Source organism: Melanerpes formicivorus, unplaced genomic scaffold (genome assembly GCF_026170545.1).
Source record: "Melanerpes formicivorus ecotype bairdi unplaced genomic scaffold, bMelFor1.0.p_v2 SCAF_7, whole genome shotgun sequence".
NCBI classification, from domain to species: Eukaryota; Metazoa; Chordata; class Aves; order Piciformes; family Picidae; genus Melanerpes; species Melanerpes formicivorus.
Window position 1 is genome coordinate 28,621,492 of NW_027142359.1, and position 27,561 is coordinate 28,649,052.

Below are 27,561 nucleotides of genomic sequence, written 5' to 3' on the forward strand. Positions count from 1 at the left end.
CCGGTAGAACCAGTGCCTAACTCCCTTAATTTTAGAGCTCCTTCCACCTCTGTGCAGAGGTAGTGCCTGCCAGCGCCTGATTCTCAGTACCAAAACAGCACAGACGGGCCTGAGGGCCGCAGCCTGTCCCCTTACTGGGAGCTACAGGGAAGCCCCTGCCCACAGCCCGCCAGAGGGGCTCCAGCAGCCGACACAGGCGACCCCAGTGGAGCTCCCGTCCCCAGCCGCCCGCACCCCCCAGCAGAACCAGGAGCGGGTCGATGGAGCTCGGCGCTCGCTTGGCCGTGCCTGCTGCCCTGGAGAAGGGGCGGGCCGGAGCCTGTCCAATGCCTTTCCCGCTTCCAGCGCGCCGCGCGCGAAGCGTTCCGCGCGCGCGGGACGTTGCCGGGCTCGCTTTGCCCATCCCCGTGAGGCGATGGTGAGTGCGGGGCGGGCGGGGGGCGCCGGGCCGGGGCCGCACCTGGCCTGCTCTGTGGGGTTGTGCGGTATCCCCAACCCCGCCTCTCCTTTCGTGTGTGTGTGTGCGAGCTGTGCCTCTCTTCCAGAGAAGGAGCCTTGCCCCCAGCCAGCTGGCCAAGAGGAAGGCGGGCGGCGAGGAGGAGGAGGAGGAGTGGCACCCCACAACGGTGAGCGAAGGGCCCCAGGATGTGGCGGCCTCGGTGGGGCCGGCTTCGCCTAGGCGAGGGGTTGGTTTGGGCTCGGCCCGGTGTCCCGTCCCGGCATCTCCCGCTACGGACCCCTGCCCCTGGGGGCGGAGGGGTGTCGGCGGACCCAGTGCTGCCCCGGTGCCTGAGTGCAGGCTGTTCTCGTCCCGTTCTTCCGGGGATTGAGCATCACGGCCCAAGTTTATCATCTTTTAACCAGCTGGGACAAAACTCGTGTGTGGGCAATTAGTTGGTAGGAACATCGTCTTTGTATAGATGATGCTTTGTGGCCATGGAAAAAAACCTGTCCCTAGAAGAGCTTCCAAGTGTTTTGTGAGCGCTGTGCTAATTAGAAATAGGTAGACAAAACAGAAAGTTGTGATGCTGTTCCGTCCTGTGTCGTGTGTCAAAGCATCTCACCTGATGCTTTCTGTGCCAGCAGGTGGTTAAAACCGTGTCTCAGCCTGAAGGGGACTGTGTTAAATCAGGAAACAGATACTGGCTTGTTTATCTTCATGCCTATCTAAGTGTATGAAATTAAGTTTTAGCGTGGGGCCTTTCACCTGCATCACAACAGATGCTGTGGGAGCCTCGGGGGACTTTCGTGTAGTTTGTTCCACGCTACTGACACGTCCTGGTTGTTTGCCTTGTGCCTTTCTTTTCAGGGAGGGGAGGCACAAATCTCAGTACAGCCTAGCCTGCTCCTTTACAGATTGAAAGGTGGTGGTTATCTTTGTAATCAGAATATTTTTAGCCCTCATGCTGGTTAAACTGTAGGGCATGGTGACCTTGGTGCTGTTGCTGATGCTGTGCTTTGGCTGTGGGGGCGAGTAATGATTGTGTCTATTCAGTGATACTCATCTGGCTGGGTAGATTGCTTGTGTGGTTAGGTGCTTACTGAGTGTGACAGGGGCGCATCCATCTATCTTCTGGTCTCACCAGCTGCCCCTGAGGGTTTTGTGATTGTGTTTTTCAGACTCGGAAGAGGCAGAAGCCTGTCAGCGAGACAGAGAGGGGAGAATGTTACAGGTCGCCTTTCCGGAAACCCTTGGTTCAGTTGACCAACAGACCTCACTGCCTGGATAGCACTCAACATGTAAGTGGGAGTCCAAATGCTTCCACACACACATTCAATGTTATGGAAGTGTTGTGGAACTGCCACAGACAGAGTCTTCAGAAGACGTCTTTTGCTAGCACAAGTCATTTAATGTTTAAGATGCAGGGAGAGTACTTTCCATAAGGGAAAATCTGAATAAGAGAGTTCTTTGAGTTCTAGGTGAAGGACAGTGCCCAGGAGCGTGGGTAGCTTCCCACACAGATGGCTTGAGTGCTGTCTGCTTGCCTAGTTCTCTCTGGTCTTCCACTCCTGGAGAGTGAGTCCTGGACTGGCTGGGTGCTCACTTGTCCAGCATGGGTGTTCCCGCAATTGTAACCCGGCTCCTTTACAGGAAGTGAATTGCCTGACTGAATTACCAAGTCAGGGGAAGCAATAGTATTTAAAGAAGTGAATAATGCCAGTGGATTTAAGGAGATGGGAGTTATGAAAAATCAATTCCACTGTTAGAAAACCCAATGGAAAGTAGGTTTGAGAAGCAGAGTTGGTGGGGGCAGTTGTGCTGGTTTGCTACTTTCTTCCTTTGGGATATTCTTGAAAATAGTTTGAAGCTTGAACAGGTTCAATAGAGGGACTCGCAGCACTTAGCAAATGGCATTCTGAAATATGTCCTGGGCTTGCCTTCTTGAGCAATCTTTGATTTCAGGCTTCTTAAGCATGTTTTCTTTCTGAATTCCTAGGAGGCTTTTATCCGCAGCATTTTGTCCAAGCCCTTCAAAGTCCCCATTCCAAATTATAAAGGTAAGACAAGGAGGTTTAAGGACTGTGTTAACTGGCTTGGGTAAAACAGATGATGTTCAGACCTGTCCAATAGATCTGTGGGGGATATTTATTTATTTATTTTTAAATATGTTCCAGAGATTCCCAACTTAATTTTGAAAGAAAAATGCTGGCCCATTAGCAAAGTCTTCCTATTTCTTACTGGTGTTTAGTTTGGATCATCCTCCCTCTCAGAATTGGATTTGGTGTTTTTTACTGCTGTGTATTTGATGTAGTGTCAGAAGGCTGTACGCACCCTGCTGCAAATCCAAAGGCAAGATGAGTTCCAAGTGATGAAGGTCTACCATCTAAATGATAGAATAGAATAGAATAAACCAGGTTGGAAGAGACCTTCAAGATCATTGTGTCCAACCTATCATCCAGCACCACCTAATCAGCTAACCCATGCAACCAAGCACCCTGTCAAGTCTCCTCCTGAACACCTCCAGTGATGGCGATTCCACCACCTCCCTGAGCAGCACATTCCAATGGGCAATCACTCTTTCTGGGAAGAATTTATTCCTAACATCCAGCCTAAACCTCCCCTGGTGCAGCCTGAGACTGTGTCCTCTTGTTCTGGTACTGGCTGCCTGGGAGAAGAGACCAACCTCTGCCTGTCTACAACCCCCCTTCAGGTAGTTGTAGACAGCAATAAGGTCACCCCTGAGTCTCCTCTTCTCCAGGCTAAGCAGCCCCAGCTCCCTCAGGCTCTCCTCATAGGGCTTGTGTTCCAAGCCCCTCAACAACTTTGTTGCCCTTCTCTGGACACGCTCCAGCAAGTCAACATCTTTCCTAAACTGAGGGGCCCAGAACTGGACACAGTACTCGAGGTGTGGCCTAACCAGTGCAGTGTACAGGGGCAGAATGACCTCCCTGCTCCTGCTGGCCACACTGTTCTTGATGCAGGCCAGGATGCCACTGGCCCTCCTGGCCACCTGGGCACATTGCAGGCTCATGTTCAGCCTACCATCAACCAGCACCCCCAGGTCCCTCTCTGCCTGGCTGCTCTCAGCCACTCTGACCCCAGCCTGTAGCACTGCATGGGGTTGTTGTGGCCGATGTGCAGAACCCAGCACTTGGATGTGTTCAGTCTCATGCCATTGGACTCTGCCCATCTGTCCAGCCTGTCAAGGTCTCTCTGCAGACCCTCTCACAGAAGGCTTGAAAAAGCTAGCATATGCCAGTTTTCTTTCTTCTTGGCTGGGTGTGTTCAGTCTCAAGGTGATCTTCAAAGGAAGACAGTTTTGAAGTTCAAAGCCTCGGCTGGTTTGAATCAGTGAAGCACAAGATTGCAGAAACAAATGGGCCTGTGCCTCTCCCCTTCTTCCCCTTCACCCTCCAGCTGAAGAATTCAAATGCAGATCAGCCAGTTTCACTCAAACTTTAGATAAAAAAATAAGTCTGTGAGCAGACACTGACTGGGAAATGAGAAATCTCAAGAGAGTTTAATAAAGTTAGGTTGTAGAAAAGCAAATTTGTCAGGAGGCTGAAACAGAACTGTGAGTGGGGAAGCTGCTTTATGTGGCTGTTAACCTTCCTCTTAATTGGGAGTTGAGGCTGTTTAATGTGCTCTTTTCTTGGTGTGTGTGCACAATTGCCTCAGCTTGTGAAGCACTCTGGTTCTGCAAGGAGCTTTAGCAAGCAGTCCGCCAACTGACCCTGCTTGAATCCTTCCCAAACAGAATCAGTCCTGGGAGGACAGTTGGCCTGAGTTTTGGTGGGGAAAGGGATTTCTTTGTGCTCTTTTTATGTTCATCCCCATTCCAAACCTGTGACATCAAAATACAATATTAGGGAAAGGGACTCATGCTTGGTTTCTACTTTTCACAGAAACTGGCTCCAAGGTCAAACATCTACTATTGCTCAGCACAGAGAAAATAATACCTTAGAGTAGGTAATTGCAGTGTGGTGCTAACTATGCTACTGTAAAACTTCATCACTGTTAAAGATCAATTCCTGACCTTGCATAAAAGACACAACTCTGGCTAAGTCTGAGGTAGGTGATCCAAAACGAGCATTTGACCCAGTATATACTCTGCATTTGGGAATGTTTTTCTTGAGCTGCTGAGGTGTGCATTTTGGAACCCTGCTTGCCTTTCAGAAAAATAGAACAACAGTCTTTGGGTACTAGAAGTAGCTCTGATGACCAGAGGTAGCTGAGGGAAGCATTGTGCCTGTTGATAGCTGGGTGCCATTGGAACGGGTCTGGGATGAAGCCATCGCTCGCCTTTCAGGACAGCTTCTTTATATGCATGCCAGCGTACGAGGCAGCTGCTGCAACTAGTTGTGCCCACTTTGGTGCACCCAATGTGGCAGGCAGTGCCATTGCTCCACCTTTGCATCTACTCCCTTACTATAGAGAGGGACCTGGGGGGTACCGGTCGGTGGTAGGCTGAACATGAGCCTTCAATGTGCCCAGGCAGCCAAGAGGGCCAATGGCATCCTGGCCTGCATCAGGAACAGTGTGGCCAGCAGGAGCAGGGAGGTCATTCTGCCCCTGTACACTGCACTGGTTAGGCTGCACCTCAAGTACTGTGTCCAGTTCTGGGCCCCTCAGTTTAGGAAGGATGTTGACTTGCTGGAATGAGTCCAGAGAACGGCGACAAAGTTGGTGAGGGGTTTGGAGCACAAGCCCTGTGAGGAGAGGCTGAGGGAGCTGGGGTTGCTTAGTCTGGAGAGGAGGAGACTCAGGGGTGACCTTTATTGCTCTCTACAACTACCTTAAGGGAGGTACTAGACAGGTGGATGTTGGTCTCTTCTCCCAGGCAACCAGCACCAGAACAGGAGGACACAGTCTCAAGCTGTGCCAGGGGAGGTTTAGGTTGGATGTTAGGAAGAAGTTCTATACAGAGAGAGTGATTGCCCATTGGAATGGGCTGCCTGGGGAGGTGGTGGAGTCACCATCATTGGAGGTTTTTAGGAGGAGACTTGAAGGGGTGCTTGGTGCTATGGGTTAGTTGTTTAGGTGGGTTGGATTGGTTGATGGGTTGGACACGATGATCTTGAAGGTCTCTTCCAACCTGGTTTATTCTATGTAATTCTATATTTTATCCTGCTGCAGAGATACCTGCTGCTTGCTGGCAGAGTGCTGCCAAACAGCTGCCCTGTGTGAGTTTGCTGTCTGCATGGGCTGTGCCTGCATCTCCACTCCAACACCCAATTAATTCACGCTTCCTAAACATAATCACAGTATCACAGTATCACAGTATCACCAAGGTTGGAAGAGACCTCAAAGATCATCAAGTCCAACCTGTCCAACCAATCCACTGCCTCTTGTCCTATCACTACAAGCCCTCATAAGAAGTCCCTTTAGTTACTGCTCAGCCTAATTGTGAATTCGAGATTAGCCTGGTTTTGTCAAGTCTTGTACTGATACTGGAGCTTCTTGAGGTCCACATTCCACTGGTATGGTGAAGATCTCAGTGTCCTAGGTGAGCTGGTATAGGTATACAAGGCAACTGAGCAAGATACATTTTAATGCTGTTATGCTGAACAGTAAATAGAGCCATCCTCACTTCCCACTTGTCAGGGACCCTTCTGTGTCACTCTGCTTCCTTCCAGCAAGAAGTTGTTCTTTGATTCGTGCCTTTGTTTGCTTTCAGGGCCGCTGGGCTTGCGTGCGCTGGGTATCAAACGGGCAGGGCTGAGGAGTCCTCTCCATGACCCCTTTGAGGAAGGAGCTCTGGTTCTGTATGAGCCCCCGCTGCTGAGTGCCCATGACCAGCTGAAAATAGACAAGTGAGTCATCACCTGGCACAAATTCTTCAGCTCTGACCTCCTTGTACATGTAGGTTTATGTGCTTTCTTCCCAAATGTGCACTGGGGTCTGAATAGCAAAACAAGTTTGGTTCAAATATTCTGCCTCTGGTTTGTTTTGGGTATGGTAACAATCAAAGGATTCTACCCATGCCAAATTGTTTGTGTTCTGCCACAGGCTGTTTCATCTCCCACTCATCAAAAACTTAAGCCTGTTGCAGGGAGCTGGCATGCACACATGGAGAAGCTGTTTAGTAAATCTTATGCCTTAGTTGGTAGGAAACATCATCATCTAGGGACAAGCAAAGGGAGGTGACTGACAGTCAAATGTTAGGCTGCCTAATGTTTTTTATTCTGCAGTAGTTCCTTCTGTGCTATAATAACTTCAAAGGGCTGTTGGCTGGGTCTTCATGGACAGAAGGAAAGGTTCCTCTCTCCAGTAATGCAGTTACAGTATTGTTATTGAAACAAGGAAGATAATAATGACTTTTTAATTGTGCCTCTGAACTGCATTCTGTCTTTGTTTTAACCACAGCCCAAATATGTGGTTTCACTGATGCTTCATATTGTAGATCAGGTTCTTGTGACTTCATTCTCAACCCTGAATGAATCCATTTGTTGCTTTTTTTGTTGGCACTTCCTCTCCTCGTGCCATTGGAGATTCCTCAGTATAGCAGTGAGGCTTAAAACCCAGAAAGTGGTAAACACATGCTGTGCTGAGTTCATTAATCACACTGTCTTCTTCCTTGACTGCCTCCTGCAGGGACAAAGCACCTGTCCATGTTGTGGTGGATCCTGTCCTCAGCCGTGTTTTACGGCCCCATCAGAGAGAAGTAAGTTTCCCATTGGGACCTGAGGGTATGGCTGGAGGACTTGAGGCATTTCAAACAGCTGCAGTTCCTCTTCTGAAATTGCTACACACCAACTGTGAGGTCTGCATAGACCTCCCAGGTTTAACAGTCTGTGACAGCCTGACAGGCTCTTGTCTGTTGCAAGTGCAAAGCTAAACATTTGTTTTAACCATCCTCTTAGAGGCCTGAACACTACAAATCTTCTCTGCCCTGTGTTAAGCAATAAGATGTGCTGGGAGTAATGCAACAGTCGTGTCTGGGCTTAAAGTTGTGGGTAAGAACTTTCTCTTCTCTTGCCTCTGATCTAGGAGGATCAGAGCACTGTCAGCCTGAACACCATGCTGCAAGTGCCTCTGCGGGGTTGTAGGTCAGGTCAGCTGATAGTGGAAACTGGGTGTTGCTGTGACAGTTGTGCACTGGCCACACAGGTCTAGAGCTGGCTGACTTCTGTGTCATCACTGACACCTTAGGAAAAGACTAGATTGTGCAGGGAGATGAGATCTTGCAGAGTCAGAGCTGGAAGTCCAGTATTATCTTGAAGCCTGATGACTTAGCTCTGCTGAGTGGAACTCCATATGGAAGACTCCATATGGATATAGTTGCAATAAATTATTTTGCAGCCCAATCTTGAATAGAATAGAATAGAATAAACCAGGTTGGAAGAGACCTTCAAGATCATCGCGTCCAACCTATCACCCAACACCACCCAATCAACTAACCCATGTAACCAAGCACCCTGTCAAGTCTCCTCCTGAACACCTCCAGTGACGGCGACTCCACCACCTCCCCAGGCAGCCCATTCCAATGGGCAATCACTCTCTCTGTGTAAAACTTCCTCCTGACCTCCAGCCTGAACTTCCCCTGGCGCAGCCTGAGACTGTGTCCTCTTGTTCTGGTGCTGGCTGCCTGGGAGAAGAGACCAACCTCTGCCTGTTTACAACCTCCCTTCAGGTAGTTGTAGAGAGCAATAAGGTCACCCCTGAGTCTCCTCCTCTCCAGGCTAAGCAGCCCCAGCTCCCTCAGTCTCTCCTCATAGGGCTTGTGTTCCAAGCCCCTCACTAACTTCGTTGCCCTTCTCTGGACTCGCTCCAGCAAGTCAACCTCCTTCCTAAACTGAGGGGCCCAGAACTGGACACAGTACTCGAGGTGTGGCCTAACCAGTGCAGTGTACAGGGGCAGAATGACCTCCCTGCTCCTGCTGGCCACACTGTTCTTAATGCAGGCCAGGATGCCATTGGCCCTCTTGGCTGCCTGGGCACACTGCAGGCTCATGTTCATCCTACCATCAACCAGCACCCCCAGGTCCCTCTCTGCCTGGCTGCTCTCCAGCCTGGCTGCTCTCCAGCCACTCTGACCCCATTTGAGCTGGTTAGGGCAGACTGTCCACCACTGTGTTCTGCTGGTCAGCAGAATTAATTTGACCCATTGTTTATGAGCCAGGAAATACTGAAGCTCTTCCTTCTGTTAACATGGTTCCCTACACAGTGTGGAGTAGATGACTTTTTTTTCACTGTGTTTTATTTAGAGGTTACCCTTAGTATGTGTGAGCTCTCCGTGACCTATGTAGACTTGGAATTTGCCAGTGGGGAGTGTCAGAAAGCATTTTATGTCATAAATACATGCAACATCACAATATCAAAGCAATGGGTACTAATCTCCAAATATCTAAAGTAGGTATCTGGGCAGTTTGAAGTTCATCACAGATGCAATGTATTATTTAAGCCTAGAGGCAGCGGAGATGGAAGCTGTGATTGCTGATCTTGCAGGCTAAGCAGGTCAAGCTGGATGTGTCCCTGCTTGGGAGATCATCAAATGGCTCTGAAAGTGCTGTAGGCTGCTCCTGGCTTGTACTTTTATCTCAGAGTTGGTACTGAACCTGTGACCCAGTGTAATGCTCATCTCTGGCTGTATAGCTGGAGGCACTCTGGTTTTGGGTAAGATTCTGCCTGGTGGTGCTTTTGTCAAGTAATGATAGTTATGTAGGCACACTTATATATATATTTTTTTTTTGGACAGCTAGATATCTCTGATAAAGCAGTCTCTGTTCTAGTCTGACTAATAAGTCTTTGCCTGCTAAGATTGCTGTGCTGCTTTATTCAGCTGGTGCTCCTAGACTGTTGTACAGCTTCATTCTGTCTTTGTCATGTCTTTTGCCCAGTTGCTGGAAGGGTACCCAACTGGATCTCCAGCCAAATGTGCTATTTTTTCAGTGATCTTTGTTCACTGGCTTGCAGGAACTTTATTAAGCTGTTGTTGAGGGCCTAAGAAAGAGAAAAAGAAGGACTTGGAAGTTCAAGTGAAGGTCCCTCTTCTGGTTCTAGTGGAGCACAGAGGGGTGAATGTGGCCAGGTGTGTTTAGGCTGTGTCCCTCACTCCCTGCTCTGTTGATGCTATGCAGGGAGCTTGTATGTTCCCAGCACAATGCCCTGGTTCTGACTCTATCATCACATGAGAGAGGAACAAATTGCAGAGTCTGTCTCCTTTTTTTTTTGTCTGTCTTGATGGTGTCAGAGCCTTCTTCCACCATGTGACACAGGCTATAACCTCAGCTCTGTGTCCTCTCTGAAGCTAAATCCGCTTTGAACTTTAAGTCCCCAGGCATCGTAGTATCAGTCAGGGTTGGAAGGGACCACAAAGATCATCTAGTTCCAACCCCCCTGCCATAGGCAGGGACACCCCACACTAGATCAGGCTGGCCAGAGCCTCATCCAGCCTGGTCTTAAACACCTCCAGGGACAGGGCCCCAACCACCTCCCTGGACAAGCCATTCCAGGGCTTCACCACTCTCATGGTGAAGAACTTCCTTCTCACATCCAGAGAACTTCCTCCTCACATCCAGGTGAGTCATTGTGTTCCTAGGCAGAAGCAATGAGGGATGCTGAGGGTGTTCTGGGAGTTAATCAGGCAGCAGAAACACTTCTACTCACTCTGTAATTCTATGTTTTTAAAACTATCTAATTGTGTGTTAAGATGATTAACCTCTCTGTGATTGATACAAGTTAGCTGATGGCCTGGGCCTATCTAATGGAGAAATTTCTGGGAATTCATGCCAGGAAGCTCATTATAAGTGTGCAGTTAAAGTGCAGTAAGATTTCAGGCATTGTGCTGGTGCCTGGCACCATTAATGCTGTTCAAACCAGATGTGGCTGCATTTCAGCTGTGTCTCGGGTGGTTCCCCTCTGTCTCATTAGAACACTGCACGTCCCCCGGGACGTGCTACGCAGATTTACTCTTTGTTGTAGTATCTGTCCTGTGCATGGTGGTAATGAAGCTGTAATGAAGCTGTCATCCTGCTGACGTCCCTTTTCTGCTCTGAGAGAACAGTTTTTTGGCAGGGAGTGAAATTCCTCTGGGAGTGTGTGACAAGTCGGCGGATCCCTGGGAGTCACGGCTGTATCATGGCAGATGAAATGGGGCTGGGCAAAACCCTGCAGTGCATCACGCTCATGTGGACCCTCCTGCGGCAAAGTCCAGACTGCAAGCCTGAAATTGAGAAAGCTATGGTGGTGTCTCCCTCCAGCCTGGTGAGAAACTGGTACAATGAAGTAGAGAAATGGCTGGGGGGAAGGATCCAGCCACTGGCCATTGATGGAGGCTCCAAAGAAGAGATTGACCGTAAACTAGGTACAGAAATACTTGCAAACGGTGTGGTTGGCAGGCTTATAGGCTTGGCATAGAATAGAATAGAATTAACCAGGTTGGAAAAGACCTTTGAGATCATCAAGTCCAACCTGTCACCCAGCACCATCTAATCAACTAAACCATCGCACCAAGTGCCCCATCCAATCTCTTCCTAAACACCTCCAGTGATGGGGACTCCACCACCTCCCTGGGCAGCACATTCCAATGGCCAATCACTCTGCAAAGAACTTCTTCCTAACATCCAGCCTAAACCTCCCCTGGTGCAGCTTGAGATCGTGTCCTCTTGTTCTGGTGCTGGTTGCCTGGGAGAAGAGACCAAGCCCCACCTGGCCGCACCCTCCCTTCAGGTAGTTGTAGAGAGCAATAAGGTCTCCCCTGAGCCTCCTCTTCTCCAGGCTAAGCAACCCCAGCTCCCTCAGCCTCTCCTCACAGGACTTGTGCTCTAAACCCCTCCCCAGCTTTGTTGCCCTTCTTAGGCCAAAGTCTTGCATTGGAGGAAGCCTATAGCAGCTGATGTGAACATCTTTGAGCTGTCACTAGAATTCTAGAGGCTGATGAAAATCTTCCACTAATATGTTTAGATCAGGCCCTTGCATGTTTGGTAATGGTTGAGCTTTTGGAACAATCCTGGTCCAATCATGTGTTTAGATTAGGGCAATCACAATGCCTGTTCTTTGCTCCAGCCAGAAGCCAGGGGGGGAGTTGGGAGGGGGTCAGAAATGGGAGCAGTTTGGGAGAAAGGAGCATGAATACATGTGGGGGAAGGGGTGCCACAGAGTAATTGAAACAGGTTTTCCTAGATTCTTAAGGCAAATTTTTTTTTACGACAAAGCTGCTATTAGTTTTCCTCATCCCTCTTTTTATTTTCCTCTCCTCCCTTTCCATCTGCAGTTGGCTTTATGAACCAGCATGGCCTGCGAGTGCCTTCACCTATCCTGATCATCTCCTATGAGACCTTCCGACTCCATGCTGAGGCATTACAGAAGGGCAGTGTTGGGCTTGTCATCTGTGATGAGGTACAGGAGAGTCTTTTAAGAAAAATCTGTTCCTGGGATTTTCTTCAGATCTGGGCAAAACCATCTCTGCTTTCTTAGAAGGAGGGAGGGCAAGGTTTAGCTGTGGACAGGACTTGTTCTGAAATTTGAGAGGCTCGTAGCAACTGGCCTATCCATACTTGTGAGCTTCAAGAAGGGAGAGTGTTTTCAGGAACTGAGATATGAAGAAACAGGAGCAGGGAGGTCATTCTGCCTCTGTACACTGCACTGGTTAGGCCACACCTCGAGTACTGTGTCCAGTTCTGGGCTCCTCAGTTTAGGAAGGATGTTGACTTGCTGGAACGAGTCCAGAGAAGGACAACGAAGTTGGTGAGGGGTTTGGAACACAGCCCTATGAGGAGAGGCTGAGGGAGCTGGGGTTGCTTAGCCTGGAGAAGAGGAGACTCAGGGGTGACCTTATTACTCTCTACAACTACTTGAAGGGGGATTCTAGACAGGCAGAGGTTGGTCTCTTCTCCCAGGCAGCCAGTACCAGAACAAGAGGACACAGTCTCAGGCTGTGCCAGGGGAGGTTTAGGTTGGATGTTAGGAAGAAGTTCTATACAGAAAGAGTGATTGTCCATTGGAATGGGCTGCCTGGGGAGGTGGTGGAGTCGCCATCATTGGAGGTGTTCAGGAGGAGACTTGATGGGGTGCTTGGTGCCATGGGTTAGTTGATTAGGTGGGTTGGATTGGTTGATGGGTTGGATGTGATGATCTTGAAGGTCTCTTCCAACCTGGTTTGGTTTATTCTGAATAAAGGTTTATTCTAAATAACTCCAGGTAGTGGTAACTGTCATCACCTTGTAGGTCCCTCGGAGGCTGGGGACACTTACTCAGTCCATTTCAATATGTAATATGTAGCAGAAAGGAAGACCATTGCCTGTCTCTGACTCTGAAAGAGGCCTTGCTCTGTCAGGATGGTAGTGTCCTAGCTCACTCCTCTCATTTTCATTTGTTTGCTCAAGTGAGAAGTATTTTCTGTGTGGCCTGGCTTTGTGTTCTGCTCAATAATTTTTGACTTGACTCTGGTTTGAGCAACAGGTTGAACTGTCCCAACCTAAATGATTTTGTCTTTCAGTATGCTCTTGTGTTTAGTGTTGGCTGCTGTCAGCTACTTTATCTGACCTTCTTACTCTGTGCTGTGAAGGAGTTTGAAAGGTGCTCCCATGGCAGGACCCTCTTCCCCTCTCTGTAGTCACCTTCTTGGGACAGAGATAGGAGAGCTATGTGAGGAGTTACCTCATGTGCTGCTCGTTCAAGAGGTGACAGACCTAGCTTCACTCCCTGCCTGCTGACTGATGGACTTAGCCTTGCCAAGCCTGTGTTGTCAAGCTCTGCTTTTACATGGCTGAAGGAAAGTTATTTTTCCATTTAGTGTGTCCCTATTTGTAGTTATAGATTGTGAGAGCCAGAGGTGCTCTGAAGGACAAAACCAAAACAAGTGTCCTCTGCTTCCTTGAAATGATCAAGCTGGAGGCCTCAGCCACTGCTGAGGTGTCCTCTGCTGCCCCGTAGAGGATTTCTTTAATAGCGGTGCCACCCAGCGGTTTGGGTTTGCATTTGCTAGAGCAGTGCTGCGGGGAGCTTAAAGAGATTGAGCATCCTTACAGGTGTAGCTCACATCCACCGAGTCTATGACTGCCTGCACCTCTCAGTGCCTCAGGGATGGGACCGGCAGCTGGGGAGGCTGGGAATGCAGGTCCCTATGCTCCCAGTGAATACTCAGCTCTGCAGTGGTCTGGCACTTGTAAAAAGCATCTCATCGCTTATGCTTTGTCCTACTCCATGGCACTCAGCTGTTAATAAAGTGGCTTTCCCCAGGAATGGTAAATAGGGCCTGTATTCAGATCACCCCTGTCAGAGATGCAGGACCTCTTAGTGTGCAAAGGCTTAGCAATCCTGGATATATAGGCTTGTGATCTTGACCTTGGGTGATGCTATGTTGCTGGTTAGGAGCTCAGTGCCTGCCTAGTGTTGGTAGCTGAAAATGTCCCTGTCTTTGAACAAGAAACAGTTCTTATACCATGGGGTGGTTTTTTCATGGTAGGCTCTCTTGGGTGGGACTCAGATGTTCTTGGTCTGGGAAGCTTGCAATGTCATGTCTCCTCACAGAGTGGCTTCAGGTTTTCCACCAGTTTCTTACCTTTGAAAGAAGTCTTTTGCAACACATACAACACTCAGCCCACAACTAGGGGTGGGAGAAGTGGTGAGCTGCCTTGTGGGAGAGACAGCACGTCCGTGTTGATGAGGATCTCCAAGCTGCTTCTCATCAAAGCCTTGTTATCAGCCTCATTGACTCATGCCTTTTGTTTCCTATTTTTTTCCCCCAAAGGGCCATAGACTGAAGAACTCTGAAAACCAAACATACCAGGCTCTCAACAGCTTAAATACACCTCGCCGAGTCCTCATCTCCGGCACCCCCATTCAGAATGACCTGCTTGAATATTTCAGCCTGGTGCACTTTGTCAACTCAGGCATCCTAGGTAAGAGATGTATGTGTGAGAATTAGGGGGGAGGAGAAAGTGGCTGGCAAGGCCTTCCCTAGCTGCCAGTGCCAGCAAAGGTAGCAGCCAAGACATTAGTGAGAAGAAAGGTCATGTACAGGTTGGAAACTTGCTCTCCTTCAGCTTATATCATCAGTCTCCAGAATTCTAATGACAGCTCAGAGATGTTCACATCAGCTGCTGTAGGCTTCCTCTAATGCAAGACTCTGGCCTAAGAAGGGCAATGAGGCTGGTGAGAGGCCTGGAGCACAAGCCCTGTGAGGGAGCCTGGAGAAGAGGAGGCTGAGGGCAGACCTTCTTGCTCTCTACAACTACCTGAAAGGAGGTTGTAGCCAGGTGGGGATTGGTCTCTTCTCCTAGGCAAGCAGCACCAGAACAGGAGGACACAGTCTCAGGCTGCACCAGGGGAGGTTTAGGCTGGAGTTAGGAAGAAGTTCTTCACAGAGTGATTGGCCATTGGAATGTGCTGCCTAGGGAGGTGGTGGAGTCACCATCCCTGGGGGTGTTTAGGAAGAGACTGGATGGGGCACTTGGTGCCACGGTTTAATTGTCATGAGGTGTTAGGTATTAGATAATAGGTTGGACTTGATGATCTCTGAGGTCTTTTCCAACTTGGTTGATTCTGTGATGAAGGGCTATGAAAGTCTCTATCAGGATCTGTTCTGAAGTCTGTATATTATCAGAGGTCTGCTTCAAGGAAATGATAAAGTCTAGCCAGGTTTTGGTACAACAGATCTTTTGGAAGGGGGATTAATGTGGGTACAAAGAATATAGGACTCTTGAGTACTGTATGGCTGATCTTGTGTAGCTATACTGGTCAGCCAAAATGTCCACCTAGGCTAGGAGTTTCTCTGACAATAAGGCCTTGGAGATACTGCAAGTGTTGCTGGCCAGGAAGAGCCACCTAATATTGGTACTTCTCACAACACTCCTAGGCTATAGCAAATTCAGAGTGGTTTGCCAGGAGTCACTGTCCCTGGAGGCGTTCAAGAGGAGATTGGACGTGACACTTGGTGCCATGGTCTAGTCATGGGGTCTGTGTTGATAGGTTGGACTCGATGGTCCTTGAGGTCTCTTCCAACCTTAGTTATACTGTGATACTGTGAGTGATGTCTTTATAAGAAAGGCTCTGTGGAGAGGAGAGTTTGATGTGCCACACTCTCTGTGTTGAGTACAGAGGCAGTCTGGGAGATGGCTTTTCCCTGCTCTCTCTTGTGTACCCATCTGAAACAGAAGACTGAAGTGACTGCAAGGTGGAAAGCTGTACCTTGTGGCAGGGTTAGGCACCAGAGCCCCAGTTTCTGTCAGTCTGCCATCCCACTTCCAGATAATCTGAGAGAAAGCTGTGAATGATACCTGGCATTTGGAATTAAGACTGCTCATGCTTTTTAAGGCAAAGGAAGCCTGTGAATATGGGGCTGGCCTCCTCTGAGATAGAAAGAAAAGAATCTCTCTGGACAAGAGATTAGTGTGAGTTTCCAGAATCAAACACCTTCTGCAATTGCAGGCAGTGGACTCTGACTCCTATTCTGTTCTGTTTGTGTCTGCAAGATCCATTTTTAATTCAAAAGCCAAGTAGTTACTGCATCCTCTCCTGCATCACTGGGCTGGGAGCAGGTCTACTGTTTTCCAGCGTGGAGCAGCTTGTCTTTGTCAAGAGAGGTTGTTTTTTTCTATCAAGGAATGAGCATACACCAATCTGTAAATCATTTCCTGGCTGCTGTAACTCGTCACCCATGTTTGTCTCAAGATTGTTCAGCATCCAGTCCAAGAGGCTTCTCATTAATTCCAGTGCATGCACAGCTCTAGTTAAACATCATTCATCAGATTCTTAGTCTTACAGGCAGCAGTTGGACCCTGCATTTCTCTGTTCAGCTGCACTGCCCCCAGGATTTCTCAAGGAAAGAATGTGATAAGTGGGGTAGATGTTCTGCAGCTGCTTCAGTGTGCCTGTTTTGGGTCGTTATTACAGGGAGCTAATGTGGGTTTTTTCCTTGCTCCCCTTGACCTGTACTTTGGGTAAGACTAATCTCCCTGCACAACCAGCTCTGAGATGAGGTTAATGGTGTAACTACTGCCAGCAAAGCTGCACATATGCAGGAGTCCTTTTTCCCACTTCCAGTCTGTAACTAGTAATGAGCAACTGATGGCAGATAATTTTTGGATGAGGCACCCACTGCCTGGGCTGTTGTTTGCAAGGACAAAATTTGGGAGTAAAAGTATAGCTGGAATGTGATCAAAGACAGTACATGGCTGGCTGGACTCAGGTTTAACTAAAATTGTGTGACCTTTGGCAGTGCATTGTTGTTGAAGTACAGAATGATTTTTCTGTTGCAGATTTGCCTGCCTTGTGTGACTCTTTCCTGGCTAGAAAGGAAAACAAATCATACCAGTGGGGCAAGAGAGTTTGTTTTATCTGCTGGGCCCCTTGCTTGTGATGTGAGAACTGGGGCTGTGGGGTACTGATCAGAGGTTATTTGGTAGTAGTTGTCACCTCTTTGGTTCTGTTTTGTCCAGGGACTGCACAGGAATTTAAAAGGCATTTTGAAATTCCCATCTTGAAAGGCAGAGATGCAGATGCGAGTGAAGCTGAGCGACACAAAGGAGAAGAGAGGCTTAAAGAGCTGATCAGCATTGTGAACAGGTGAGCTTCATCCCTCTTCTCTTTGCATAATCCCTTGGTGAACACTGATATCTTTCCAAATTACAGTTGTAGCTGTAATGAATTCTCTTGCCACTTCCCGTCGTTTCAGCAAGTGATTGTGCAAGTATTTATTGCCTCAGATATCTACATCTTCTGTAGCTTCAGGCTGAAAGATGGCATGTTGACATGGCAGAGTTAGCTGCAGTCACCCCCAAGCAAATGTGCTCAGGTACTGAGTCATGATTTGACTCTTCTGTTTCTGTTTTCTCTTAGGATCTGAAGAGTCAGGCAGCATCCTTTTGTTTGCCTCAATGTAATTACAGTGTAAGCTGGGTCAGACTTGAGAGGCATCCAGCCCAGATGTTGAGTGGCAGACAGAAAGAGTATAAGGAATGTGACTCAGTTCTGCTGTTGATTGCATAAGTCACAAGAGCCCAGCTCACACTTTTGTTGCTGTGTCGGTTCTGTAGAGCTAATGAGATTAGACTGCCAGTGTCAAAGATGTCACTTGATCCCCAAGAAGCATCTCTGTGATACAAAAGGCTGTCTTGTTTCCTTTTGGTTGATTTTTTGGGGCTTGTTTAAACCTGGTTGCTTTTCCTCTCATGAATACAGCTAACTTCTCCCCATCTATGGGCAGGTGCTTGTTCCTTGCTAAGAGCTGTTAATAGAGACTCTTGAATTCTCAGCATGGCTTGTGTCTTTGTTTCTTTTTAACCTGAGCTTTTGCAATTATCACAAATACAATCCTGCAGTTCATAGTCATGGGTAAATTAAATTTCACTCTGAGGACAGCCTCTCTGTAGAGACAGCCCTGGCCTTGACTCAGGCTGGCTTGCAGAAGCCTAAGGGAAAGGACAAAGTTGAGAAGAGCCTATTACTTCTTGAGGTGCATTTATTTATTGTTCTGGTGGATAGAAAAGAGGTGTAAAAGTGTGTTCAGGAATGCTTGTGTGTGAGTGTGTTGCCATTTCATAGTACCATAGTATCAGTCAGGGTTGGAAGGGACCACAAGGATCATCTAGTTCCAACCCCTCTGTCATGGGCAGGGACACCCCACACTAGATCAGGCTGGCCAGAGCCTCATCCAGCCTGGTCTTAAAGACCTCCAGGGACAGGGCCCCAACCACGTCCCTGGACAACCCATTCCACTCTCATGGTGAAGAACCTCCTCCTCACATCCAGCTTGAGCCATTTTTGTCCTTTACTGTGTACAGTTGTGATACAGAAATAGGGAAGATGAAACACAGTAGTAGCAACAGATAAATCAGTTGAATTTGGTAGGAATTTTAAGTGGGACAGTGATACAAAGACATGTGGAATCATTGGTGTAAGGCTGGAAGGGCCCTGGAGAAGGTGTCCAAGCCATCTTGCTGTCTTAACATAGAAGGTGTTGGATCTGAAGCATCCCCTACTTAACCCCCCCACAGCACTGAAGACCTTACCAGTTTCCCAGGACACCTTTTCCAGGGCATCACTGTCTTTGCAGTTAGAAAATGCTCTTAATGTGTAACATAAATCTTCCTTACTGCAGCTTAAGCCTGTTACTTTTCATCCTCCTGCTTATGGATTTGGAGACCAGATCATGCCTTTCTTTAACAGCCTTTGACAGATTTTGGGGCTGTCATATATCCCTGCTGTTTTTCTTCTGTAGGTTTCATAACATAGTTTTGATGTTTCTTGGCAGAACTGGGTTTCTGCACCTCTTTCTTATTCTAGTTGCTCAGTTCAGTGCTTTCTCTTGTCCATTCCACCTTTCCTGAAGTGCGGTAGAGCCCCAAAGGATGATGCCCTTTGCTGAAATCATTGCCAGACAATGAACCAACCTTGGCTGAGGATGGAGACTAAGTTGTTACATGGGGAGCTGTCTGCTTGTCCTTTGAGTTGTGTCTGTACTGTGGTTAAATCCTGTCCTTCTTGGCTGTCCATGCCACATTTTGAGCATGCTGTTGGTAGTCTGAGGAAGAGCTGAGCTTCTCTCATGAGGTACAGGGCTCTGTTAGGTGCCTGATCCCTCCAAATCTAATGAACCAAATTAGGAAGCCTGACAAACAGAGTGGGTTAGATTGGGCTGATGGAACCTCTTAGCATGTCTTTGAGTGGATAGTGGGTGTCTCAGCATGTTTTGGAAGCTCACAGACTTTGGGAGGTAAGATATCAAAGGGACTTTGTGTTGAGCTTGTGAGGAGTGACAGTGATAAAACAGGTTTGATGTCATCCAAGCATCCTAATTTAATTTCCCTCCCTGCAGGTGTTTAATCCGCAGAACTTCAGATATCCTCTCCAAGTATCTGCCAGTGAAGATTGAGCAGGTGGTCTGCTGCAGGTACCAGAAAGCACATACTCTGCTTGGGAAATGGGAGCAACAACAGGAGGGATTGGAAAGCTGCAGAAAGCCCTTCACTGCTAATGATGACTACTTCCCTCTAGAAATGAAGTTGTAGCCGTTGGCAGTATGTTGCTTTCCCTCCTGAAACAGGGATGGACAGCTCACAAGTGGTGTATTTGCCAGCCAGCTGGTGTGCTCTGGGCAGCTGTGTGCAGCAGAGCTCTGGGCCATGTAGGGTATCTGTAAGCTTCTATCCCAACTTTTGACTGAGATATTAGTGCTCTGCTACTAGCCTTGCAGGCAGTTCTAGGCTGTGCTGCAGCCAAAACACGCAATAAATCCGTGTGTAGATGGAGGAGGAAGGATGGATGGGGTTGGTTTGAGTGCAGAGTGAGACTGAAGAGCTTTTGTTATGTTTCAGACTCACACCTCTGCAGGCTGAGCTGTACAAGAACTTCCTGAAACAAGCCAAGCCAGTGGAAGAACTGAAGGAGGGCAAAATCAGTGTGTCCTCTCTCTCTTCCATCACTTCCTTGAAGAAGCTCTGCAATCGTGAGTTGTTCCACTCCTGCAAGACGTTTGGGTTTTGCACTGTTCGTGGGGATTGTTTGGATCTCTGTTGTGCACTCCACAGTCTCTGAACTCTCTTTGTTCTTCAGACCCTGCTCTTATCCATGATAAGTGTGTGGAAGAGGAAGAAGGTTTTATGGGAGCCCTGGACTTGTTCCCTGCTGGCTACAGCACCAAATCTGTGGAGCCCCAGCTTTCAGGTACTGTGGAACTCAACAGCACAAATGTGCTGCCTGATGCAAGGAGCCATGAGATTATATTTATTGTCTCATATTATTGAGTGCCCCTCCAAGGGCTGGAATTTGGGAACTTCTGCTCTCACTTTCTTCTTTCTTTTTCTTCAGGAAAGATGCTGGTTCTGGACTACATCCTTGCTGTTACAAAAAGCACCAGTAATGACAAGGTGGTTTTAGTATCTAACTACACTCAGACACTCGACCTATTTGAAAAGCTCTGCAGGAACAGAAGGTTGGTCTTTCAGCTTCACTTGTTTAATCCTGCAAGACTGTACTTGGAGGCTGTGTTGTAAAAGAAACTGGCTATTTTTAAAGTTTCTGTCAGCAGGAACTTCTGATCTGGCTGTTACCTCAGATGTTCCTGAACTGGAACTAATGTGGCTTGTCTCTTGGCTACTGGGCTCACTCAGCTGAGAAGCTCTGGCCCTGACCTGGGGGTGCTGGTTGATGGTAGGATGAACATGAGCCTGCAGTGTGCCCAGGTGGCCAAGAGGGCCAATGGCATCCTGGCCTGCATCAGGAACAGTGTGGCCAGCAGGAGCAGGGAGGTCATTCTGCCCCTGTACACTGTACTGGTTAGGCCACACCTTGAGTACTGTGTCCAATTCTGGGCCCCTCAGTTTAGGGAGGATGTTGACTTGCTGGAATGAGTCCAGAGAAGGGCAACAAAGTTGGTGAGGGGTTTGGAGCACAAGCCCTATGAGGAGAGGCTGAGGGAGCTGGGGTTGCTTAGTCTGGAGAAGAGGAGACTCAGGGGTGACCTTCTTGCTGTCTACAGCTACTTGAAGGGGGGTTGTAGACAGGCAGAGGTTGGTCTCTTCTCCCAGGCAGCCAGTACCAGAACAAGAGGACACAGTCTCAGGCTGCACCAGGGGAGGTTCAGGCTGGAGGTCAGGAGGAAGGTTTACACAGAGAGAGTGATTGCCCATTGGAATGTGCTACCCAGGGAGGTGGTGGGGTCACCATCACTGGAAGTGTTCAGAAGGAGACTTGACAGGGTACTTGGTTGCATGGGTTAGTTGATTAGGTGGTGTTGGATGATAGGTTGGATGCAATGATCTTGAAGGTCTGGTCTATTCTATTCTATTCCTCCAAAAACCCAGGCTCTTGTTACATAGCTGTTGGTGAAGGATTTTGCTCTTTCATGTAGGGTGCTGTCAAGGTCTCTGCAGCCTGGCTGCAGTGAGTGCTGTGTGTTGTAGGTATCTGTACGTCCGGCTGGACGGCACCATGTCCATTAAAAAGAGAGCAAAGATTGTGGAGAGATTCAACAGCCCCTCGGTGAGTACAACCTGCTGGCGGTGAGCGGCCCCCCTGCCAGTTCTGAATGGTGTGAGTGAAAGTGTGGCTGCCTCTGTAGTTTAATCCAGGCCTTCCTTTCTTCACAGAGCCCTGAGTTTATCTTCATGTTAAGCAGCAAGGCAGGTGGCTGTGGTTTGAATCTGATCGGGGCTAACAGACTGGTTATGTTCGATCCAGACTGGAACCCGGCTAACGATGAGCAGGCCATGGCTCGCGTCTGGCGGGACGGCCAGAAGAAGACCTGCTACATCTACCGCCTGCTTTCAGTGAGTCTTGCTCCTCTCACCTCCACAGCCTGGGAGTTCTTGGTACAAGCCTCTAATGGGCATAGTCCAACATGGTGTCATTTAACAAGTCCAAGTGCCAGGTGCTGCACTTTGGCCGCAACGACCCCATGCTGTGCTACAGGCTGGGGGCAGAGTGGCTGGAGAGCTCCCAGACAGAGAGGGACCTGAGGGTACTGGTTGACTGCTTGGCTGAACATGAGCCAGCAGTGTGCCCAGGTGGCCAAGAAGGCCAATGACATCCTGGCCTGCATTAGGAATAGTGTGGCCAGCAGGAGCAGGGAGGTCATTCTGCCCCTGTACTCACCACTGGTAAGGCCACACCTTGATTCCTGTGTCCAGTTCTGGGCTCCTCAGTTTAGGAAAGATGTTGAGTTGCTGGAAGGTGTCCAGAGAAGGGCAACAAAGCTGGGGAGGCGTCTGGAACACAGCCCTGTGAGCAGAGGCTGAGGGAGCTGGGGTTGTTTAGCCTGGAGAAGAGGAAGCTCAGGGGAGACCTTCTTGTTCTCTACAACTCCCTGAAGGGAGGTTGTAGCCAGATGGGGGTTGGTCTTTTCTCCCAGACAACCAGCACCAAAACAAGATGACATAGTCTCAAGCTGTGCCAAGAGAAGTTTAGGCTAGAAGTGAGGAGAAAGTTCTTTCCAGAAAGAGTGATTGGCCATTGGAATGTACTGCCCAGGGAGGTGGTGGAGTCATTGTCCCTGGAGGTGTTGAAAAAGGGATTGGATATGGCACTTGAAGCTATGGTTTAGTTAGTCATGAAGTGTTAGGTGATAGGTTGGACTTGATGTTCTCTGAGGTCTTTTCCAACCTTACTGATTCTATGATTCTGTGATTCTAAGCCTAGGCTGCAGCTGCTGTGCTTGGGACTAGAAGGGGAAAAGTCTTTTGTGTTGGTGACCAGAATTAATTGGAACTTAATTGCTTCCTACCCTTACATGTGTTGCTTTGGAAAACCATGAAGGTTCAAGCTGAAAGGTCATCACTGCAGGGCTTGGTTTCTAACAGTAACTGAGTCCTGAGAAATACAAACAACTATGGCTTTCCAGATATGATGCTCCTTTGAAGTAATTTTTATGCATCTGACTTCATCAATTGTGTGGGGTGTATGATGCCAAAGTTGCTGTTCCCCAGCCTGGCTGCAGTCAGGCTGGGTTGTGTGTATGTGTGCTTAATAAACAGCTACTGTGTTCCCAGAATTCCAGCAGCTTTTGGAATGGGGCTGCCAGTTAGCAGCTGGGATAGCTGCTCTGTAGAGAAAGAGCACAGAGACTGGTCTTTTTGGGCTATTGGGTTAGGAACTGGCTGGAGGGCTGAGCCCATAGAGTGGTGGTGAATGGTGCCACATCCAGCTGGCAGCCAGTCACCAGTGGTGTCCCCCAGGGATCAGTGCTGGGCCCCATCCTCTTTAACATCTTCATTGATGATCTGGATGAGGGGGTCAAGTCAGTCATCAGCAAGTTTGCAGGTGACACCAAGTTAGGAGCAGATGTTAGTCAGTTAGAGGGTAGAAAGGCTCTGCAGAGGGATCTCGACCAACTGGACAGATGGGCAGAGTCCAATGGGATGGCATTCAACAAGTCCAAGTGCCGAGTGCTGTACTTTGGCTACGGCAATCCCATGCAGAGCTACAGGCTGGGGTCGGAGTGGCTGGAGAGCTCCCAAACAGAGAGGGACCTGGGGTGCTGATAAACAGCCGCCTGAATATGAGCCAGCAGTGTGCCCAGGTGGCCAAGAGGGCCAATGGCATCCTGGCCTGCATTAGGAATAGTGTGGCCAGCAGGAGCAGGAAGTCATTGTGCCCCTGTGCTCTGTATTGGTTAGGCTGCACCTTGAGTACTGTGTCCAGTTCTGGGCCCCTCATTTTAAGAAGGACATTGAAACACTTGAACGTGTCCAGAGAAGGGCAACAAGGCTGGGGAGAGGCCTTGAGCACAAGCCCTGTGAGGAGAGGCTGAGGGAGCTGGGATTGTTTAGCCTGGAGAAGAGGAGGCTCAGGGTTGACCTCATTGCCCTCTACAACTACCTGAAAGGTGGTTGTAGCTGGGAAGGGGTTGGTCTCTTCTCCCAGGCAACCAGCACCAGAACAAGGGGACACAGTCTCAAGCTGCGCCAGGGGAGGTTTAGACTCGAGGTGAGGAGAAAGTTCTTCACGGAGCGAGTCATTCGTCATTGGAACGGGTTGCCCAGGGAGTGGTTGAGTCATCGACCCTGGAGGCGTTCAAGGGGAGATTGGACGTGGCACTTGGTGCCATGGTCTAGTCATGGGGTCTGTGTTGATAGGTTGGACTCGATGATCCTTGAGGTCTCTTCCAACCTTAGTGATACTGTGATACCACTGTGTCCAGCAGTGTCAGAAACACCCCTCTCTTCCCTTGTTCCCCTTCACTTCTCATTAGTTCAGACTGCAGGGATTCTGGGGTTGGATTTTTCTTCTGTTTTGGTTTTTTGTCTGTGTTTGGGTCTGTCTGTGGGTCAGCTTGTCTTCCTTGACCAATTATTATTTTACTTTGACACAACAGGTGTCATTCTTTGCCCATCTCTCCCTCGTGGTGTCCCATTTTCATTCTGACCTGGTTGCATCTTCAAGCAGGGAGCATCTTTGCTTTTAGAACTAGGAAACTGGTCTGCAAATCGTGACCAATCAGCCCCTCTTTTGTATTACATGTGTTTGCTAAAGAGACATTTTGCTCTTAGGCTTTTGCCTTCAAAATGTAGTGTACTGAGCTTTCTGCACATCTGTTCTAGAAGTAGTCATTTCCCTCCAGACAGCGGCTGTGATTGATCTGTGTGTGGGTGAACCAGCAAATAACTGCTGATGCTCATCTCACCCAGGGCTATTTGTGGGGTAGGTTGTGCTTGGTATTTTTTTTTCAGTCAGGGAATGGCTGTAGCTGCTCAGTGCCTTTTGCTTCCTTCCTGTCAGCACAAACTGGTGTGGTATGTGAGCTTCAGCCACAAGTGGCAGCTCCATCTCTTCTCATCCATATATCTATTGGATTCACCTCTGTAGCCAGAATGAAAGACAAGAGAAGCAAAGTAGCATTACATCAGCAACCAAATAGGACCTGGCTGGACTGCAGCTGGTAAAACCTGCCTGTTATGTCCTGCCAGACCAGTACAGACTAAGTGGTCCTGCCAGCTCACTGACATTTGATTTGTGACTCTTTCCAAAGGTAGTCCTCCTTTAATGCTTTAACTCTGCTGTGCATCATCTTTGACTCTCCTGTAGACAGGGACCATAGAGGAGAAGATATTTCAACGCCAGACCCACAAGAAAGCCCTCAGCAGCTGTGTGGTGGATGAGGAGCAGGATGTAGAAAGGCACTTCTCACTTGGGGAGTTGAAGGAGCTCTTCACATTGAACGAGACCACCACCAGTGACACCCATGACAAGTGAGTATACCAAATGACTGATGGATGGAGTCAGCAGAGAAAACCCTCCATAGTTTGGTCTGCTGGTTCAGGGGTTCCTCAGGCAGCAGGAGAAAGCTCAGAGAGGGAAGGCCTCAGGTGTTCTCTTTCCTTCTGAAGCTGGAGATGAGCACTACTTTGCTGTCCTCCCTTTTTGTTGTCAAAGGAAAGCGTGCTGGCTGGACAAGTGAGGAACTTTCTTGTTGGTGCTTGTATTTGGAGGCTGTGAAATAACTGCAGATAATAGAAAGAAAGAAACTGATCAGAGCTGTGCAAACTCCAGAACCCAACTTGGTCTTTTGTTGCTGCTCTCGTAGTGGGTTGTGATCTCCAAATGCTGAGCTGCTTCCATGACTACTCCATCTGCTAAGAATTCATGAGGCTGACCCAAGTGCTGTTCTGGGGACTAAAAGAATCTTCTTCCTTGTTATCTGCCCTTCTTCCTCACCCCTGAGACCTGTGGTATTGTAGCCACCAGAAAGAGGACAGGGAGTGCAGGAAAATGCTTCACTGAAAGTTAAGACTCTTAGTTCAGGCAAGAAGTGAAGAGGATTAGTTTTAAGCTGACTCAAAGCTTAGCTCTGTGCAGGTATCTTGTCTGCATGGCAACAAGCTTTGCTGGCAGGGCTGCTGCTGCTCTTTGTCTGCTTATGTGGCAGCTCAGAAGATCTCCAGAACAGCCTGAGCACAACCTGGTGGCTGTGGTGGGAGCCAGCATAGACTGGTGTGGAGCATGCTGTGCTCTCTTGAACTCAGGGAGCCTGGTGCAGTGCAAAGAATGTATTAGCAGTAGGGGTGTCACTTTGAGATCTGCTCTAAGCAGCATGCCTCACCTTTCAGGACAAATTCCTCCTGAACTTCCTCTGGTCCTGCTGGTCCACTCTCATGTGGTTATACATGGAGGGGGAGTGCCACTAGAAAGGGAACACCAGTGTTTCCATTTCTCATCTGTAGCATATGCCAGAAGGTGGTTAGGCATTGAAACAAAAGGTGGTAGTAATTAATCCTGTCTGAAAATCCAGCTGCCTGTGCTGCAGATGGACAGGAGGCAATCCAAATGTCCCTGGACTGCATCTTTAAACACTAAAGCAGCAGAGGAACTGTGCACTGACTTTGTGCTGGCTCTCTTTCAGGATCAAGTGTCGCCGCTGTGTGAACGGCCACCAGGTGCGGCCCCCTCCTGAAGGGTCTGACTGTACCTCTGACCTCTCCCAGTGGAACCACTGTGCCGACAAGCGGGGGCTGCAGGACTCCGTGCTGAAGGCTGCGTGGGATGCTGCTGTCACCTTCACCTTTCACCACCACTCCCACGAGGAGCAGCGAGGGATTCCCTGACAGGTTACTGTCCCCTGTGGGGGCAACGGCAGGCTGCTGCTGCAGCCCACCCCGCTTTAATCCCTTTCAAGGAAAGGAGAAGTAGGTAGCAGTACATGCTGGGACTGTTGTGTGGCTGTAGGACAGTAGAACAGCATGGTTTCTGAGGGGCTGGAAGGCCCTTGGCATTGGTTAGTGTCTGCAGCAGCAAGAAGTCTGTGGCTTTTTCTGTGCTGTGTTGTATTGTGTGCCTGAAAAACAGCCCTTTGGGAACTGGGAATGGTGGATGTGTGATGAGATTCAGCACTGGTTCTTATGTTGTTCGTGTCTGTGCCTCCTACTCAGCCAAGTTTTGTCTTCAGTTTGAGTTAAGCCTGCAGTTTTACAGCACTTGATGTATGCAGCCTTGATTTATTCCTTGACAGCGCTGGCTTACAGCTGCTGCTCAGAAACCTGCAGGATCCTTTTCTGTTGTGAAATGTGAACCTTGCTGATTACTCAGGAACAAGAGGACTTGCACAAGAGAAATAAAGTCATTCAGCTTGTATGTTGAACATCTGGTCAGAAAGATCATGCAGGCTGTTAGAAATCAGGCACTGAGGTAACTCCCTTTCTAAACCCACTTGCTTTGTTGTGGGCAGAATCCCCTGATCTAGCAGAGTGTTTTAATTAGATCACATTACAAGCCAGTAATAAAATTCACACTTTGGTGCATGACAGCTCTTAATTATACTTTTATTATCAAAATGTTACAAAAGAACAAACCCTTCAAGACTGCAGACAGTGGAGAGGGGCAACAGGATGGCAAATGAACAGCAGGCCACTTGGTACAGAAGGAGTTAGTTCATTGGTTTGTGTTTGTTTGGTTTTGAGGTTTTTTTGTGTAAACTTTTCCAAATGTAAAAGGTCAAGGCTGGGGGCTTGTGTGCCTTGTTTTCTGCTCCAAGGGGAGGAAGGACTTATTTCACAGATCACAGAATGATTGAAGTTGTAAGGGGCCTCAAGGCCATCCTGTCTAACATTCATGCTCAAAAGCAAGGTCACCTCAACCTGATTATCAAGGAGCATAACCAGCTGGCTTTTGAGTCTATCCAAGACAGAGACAGACATTGGCTGAGACAACATGGTTTGCAACAACACCCAGTGAAATAAACAACT

General features: G+C 48.6%; 1 protein-coding gene across 2 annotated transcripts; it reads left to right on the top strand.

The window, feature by feature from the left end:
• Positions 1 to 368: 368 nt before the first annotated feature.
• On the top strand, positions 369 to 27,522 carry RAD54L (RAD54 like). Of its 2 annotated transcripts, XM_068141635.1 has the most exons (18): positions 369 to 418; positions 546 to 626; positions 1,621 to 1,740; positions 2,439 to 2,499; positions 6,120 to 6,255; positions 7,037 to 7,106; positions 10,460 to 10,748; positions 11,658 to 11,782; positions 14,136 to 14,286; positions 16,825 to 16,951; positions 19,203 to 19,277; positions 19,702 to 19,832; positions 19,940 to 20,050; positions 20,195 to 20,318; positions 21,289 to 21,367; positions 21,475 to 21,654; positions 24,908 to 25,071; positions 26,223 to 27,522. In XM_068141635.1, the coding sequence occupies exons 1-18, from the start codon at positions 416 to 418 to the stop codon at positions 26,422 to 26,424; spliced, it is 2,229 nt and encodes a 742-aa protein (XP_067997736.1). In that variant the 5' UTR covers positions 369 to 415; the 3' UTR covers positions 26,425 to 27,522. The 2 variants fall into 2 exon arrangements, with proteins under 2 accessions (XP_067997736.1, XP_067997737.1); XM_068141636.1 differs by lacking the exons at positions 369 to 418; positions 546 to 626; positions 1,621 to 1,740; positions 2,439 to 2,499 and having other exon boundaries at positions 6,237 to 6,304.
• The last annotated feature ends 39 nt before the right edge of the window (positions 27,523 to 27,561 follow it).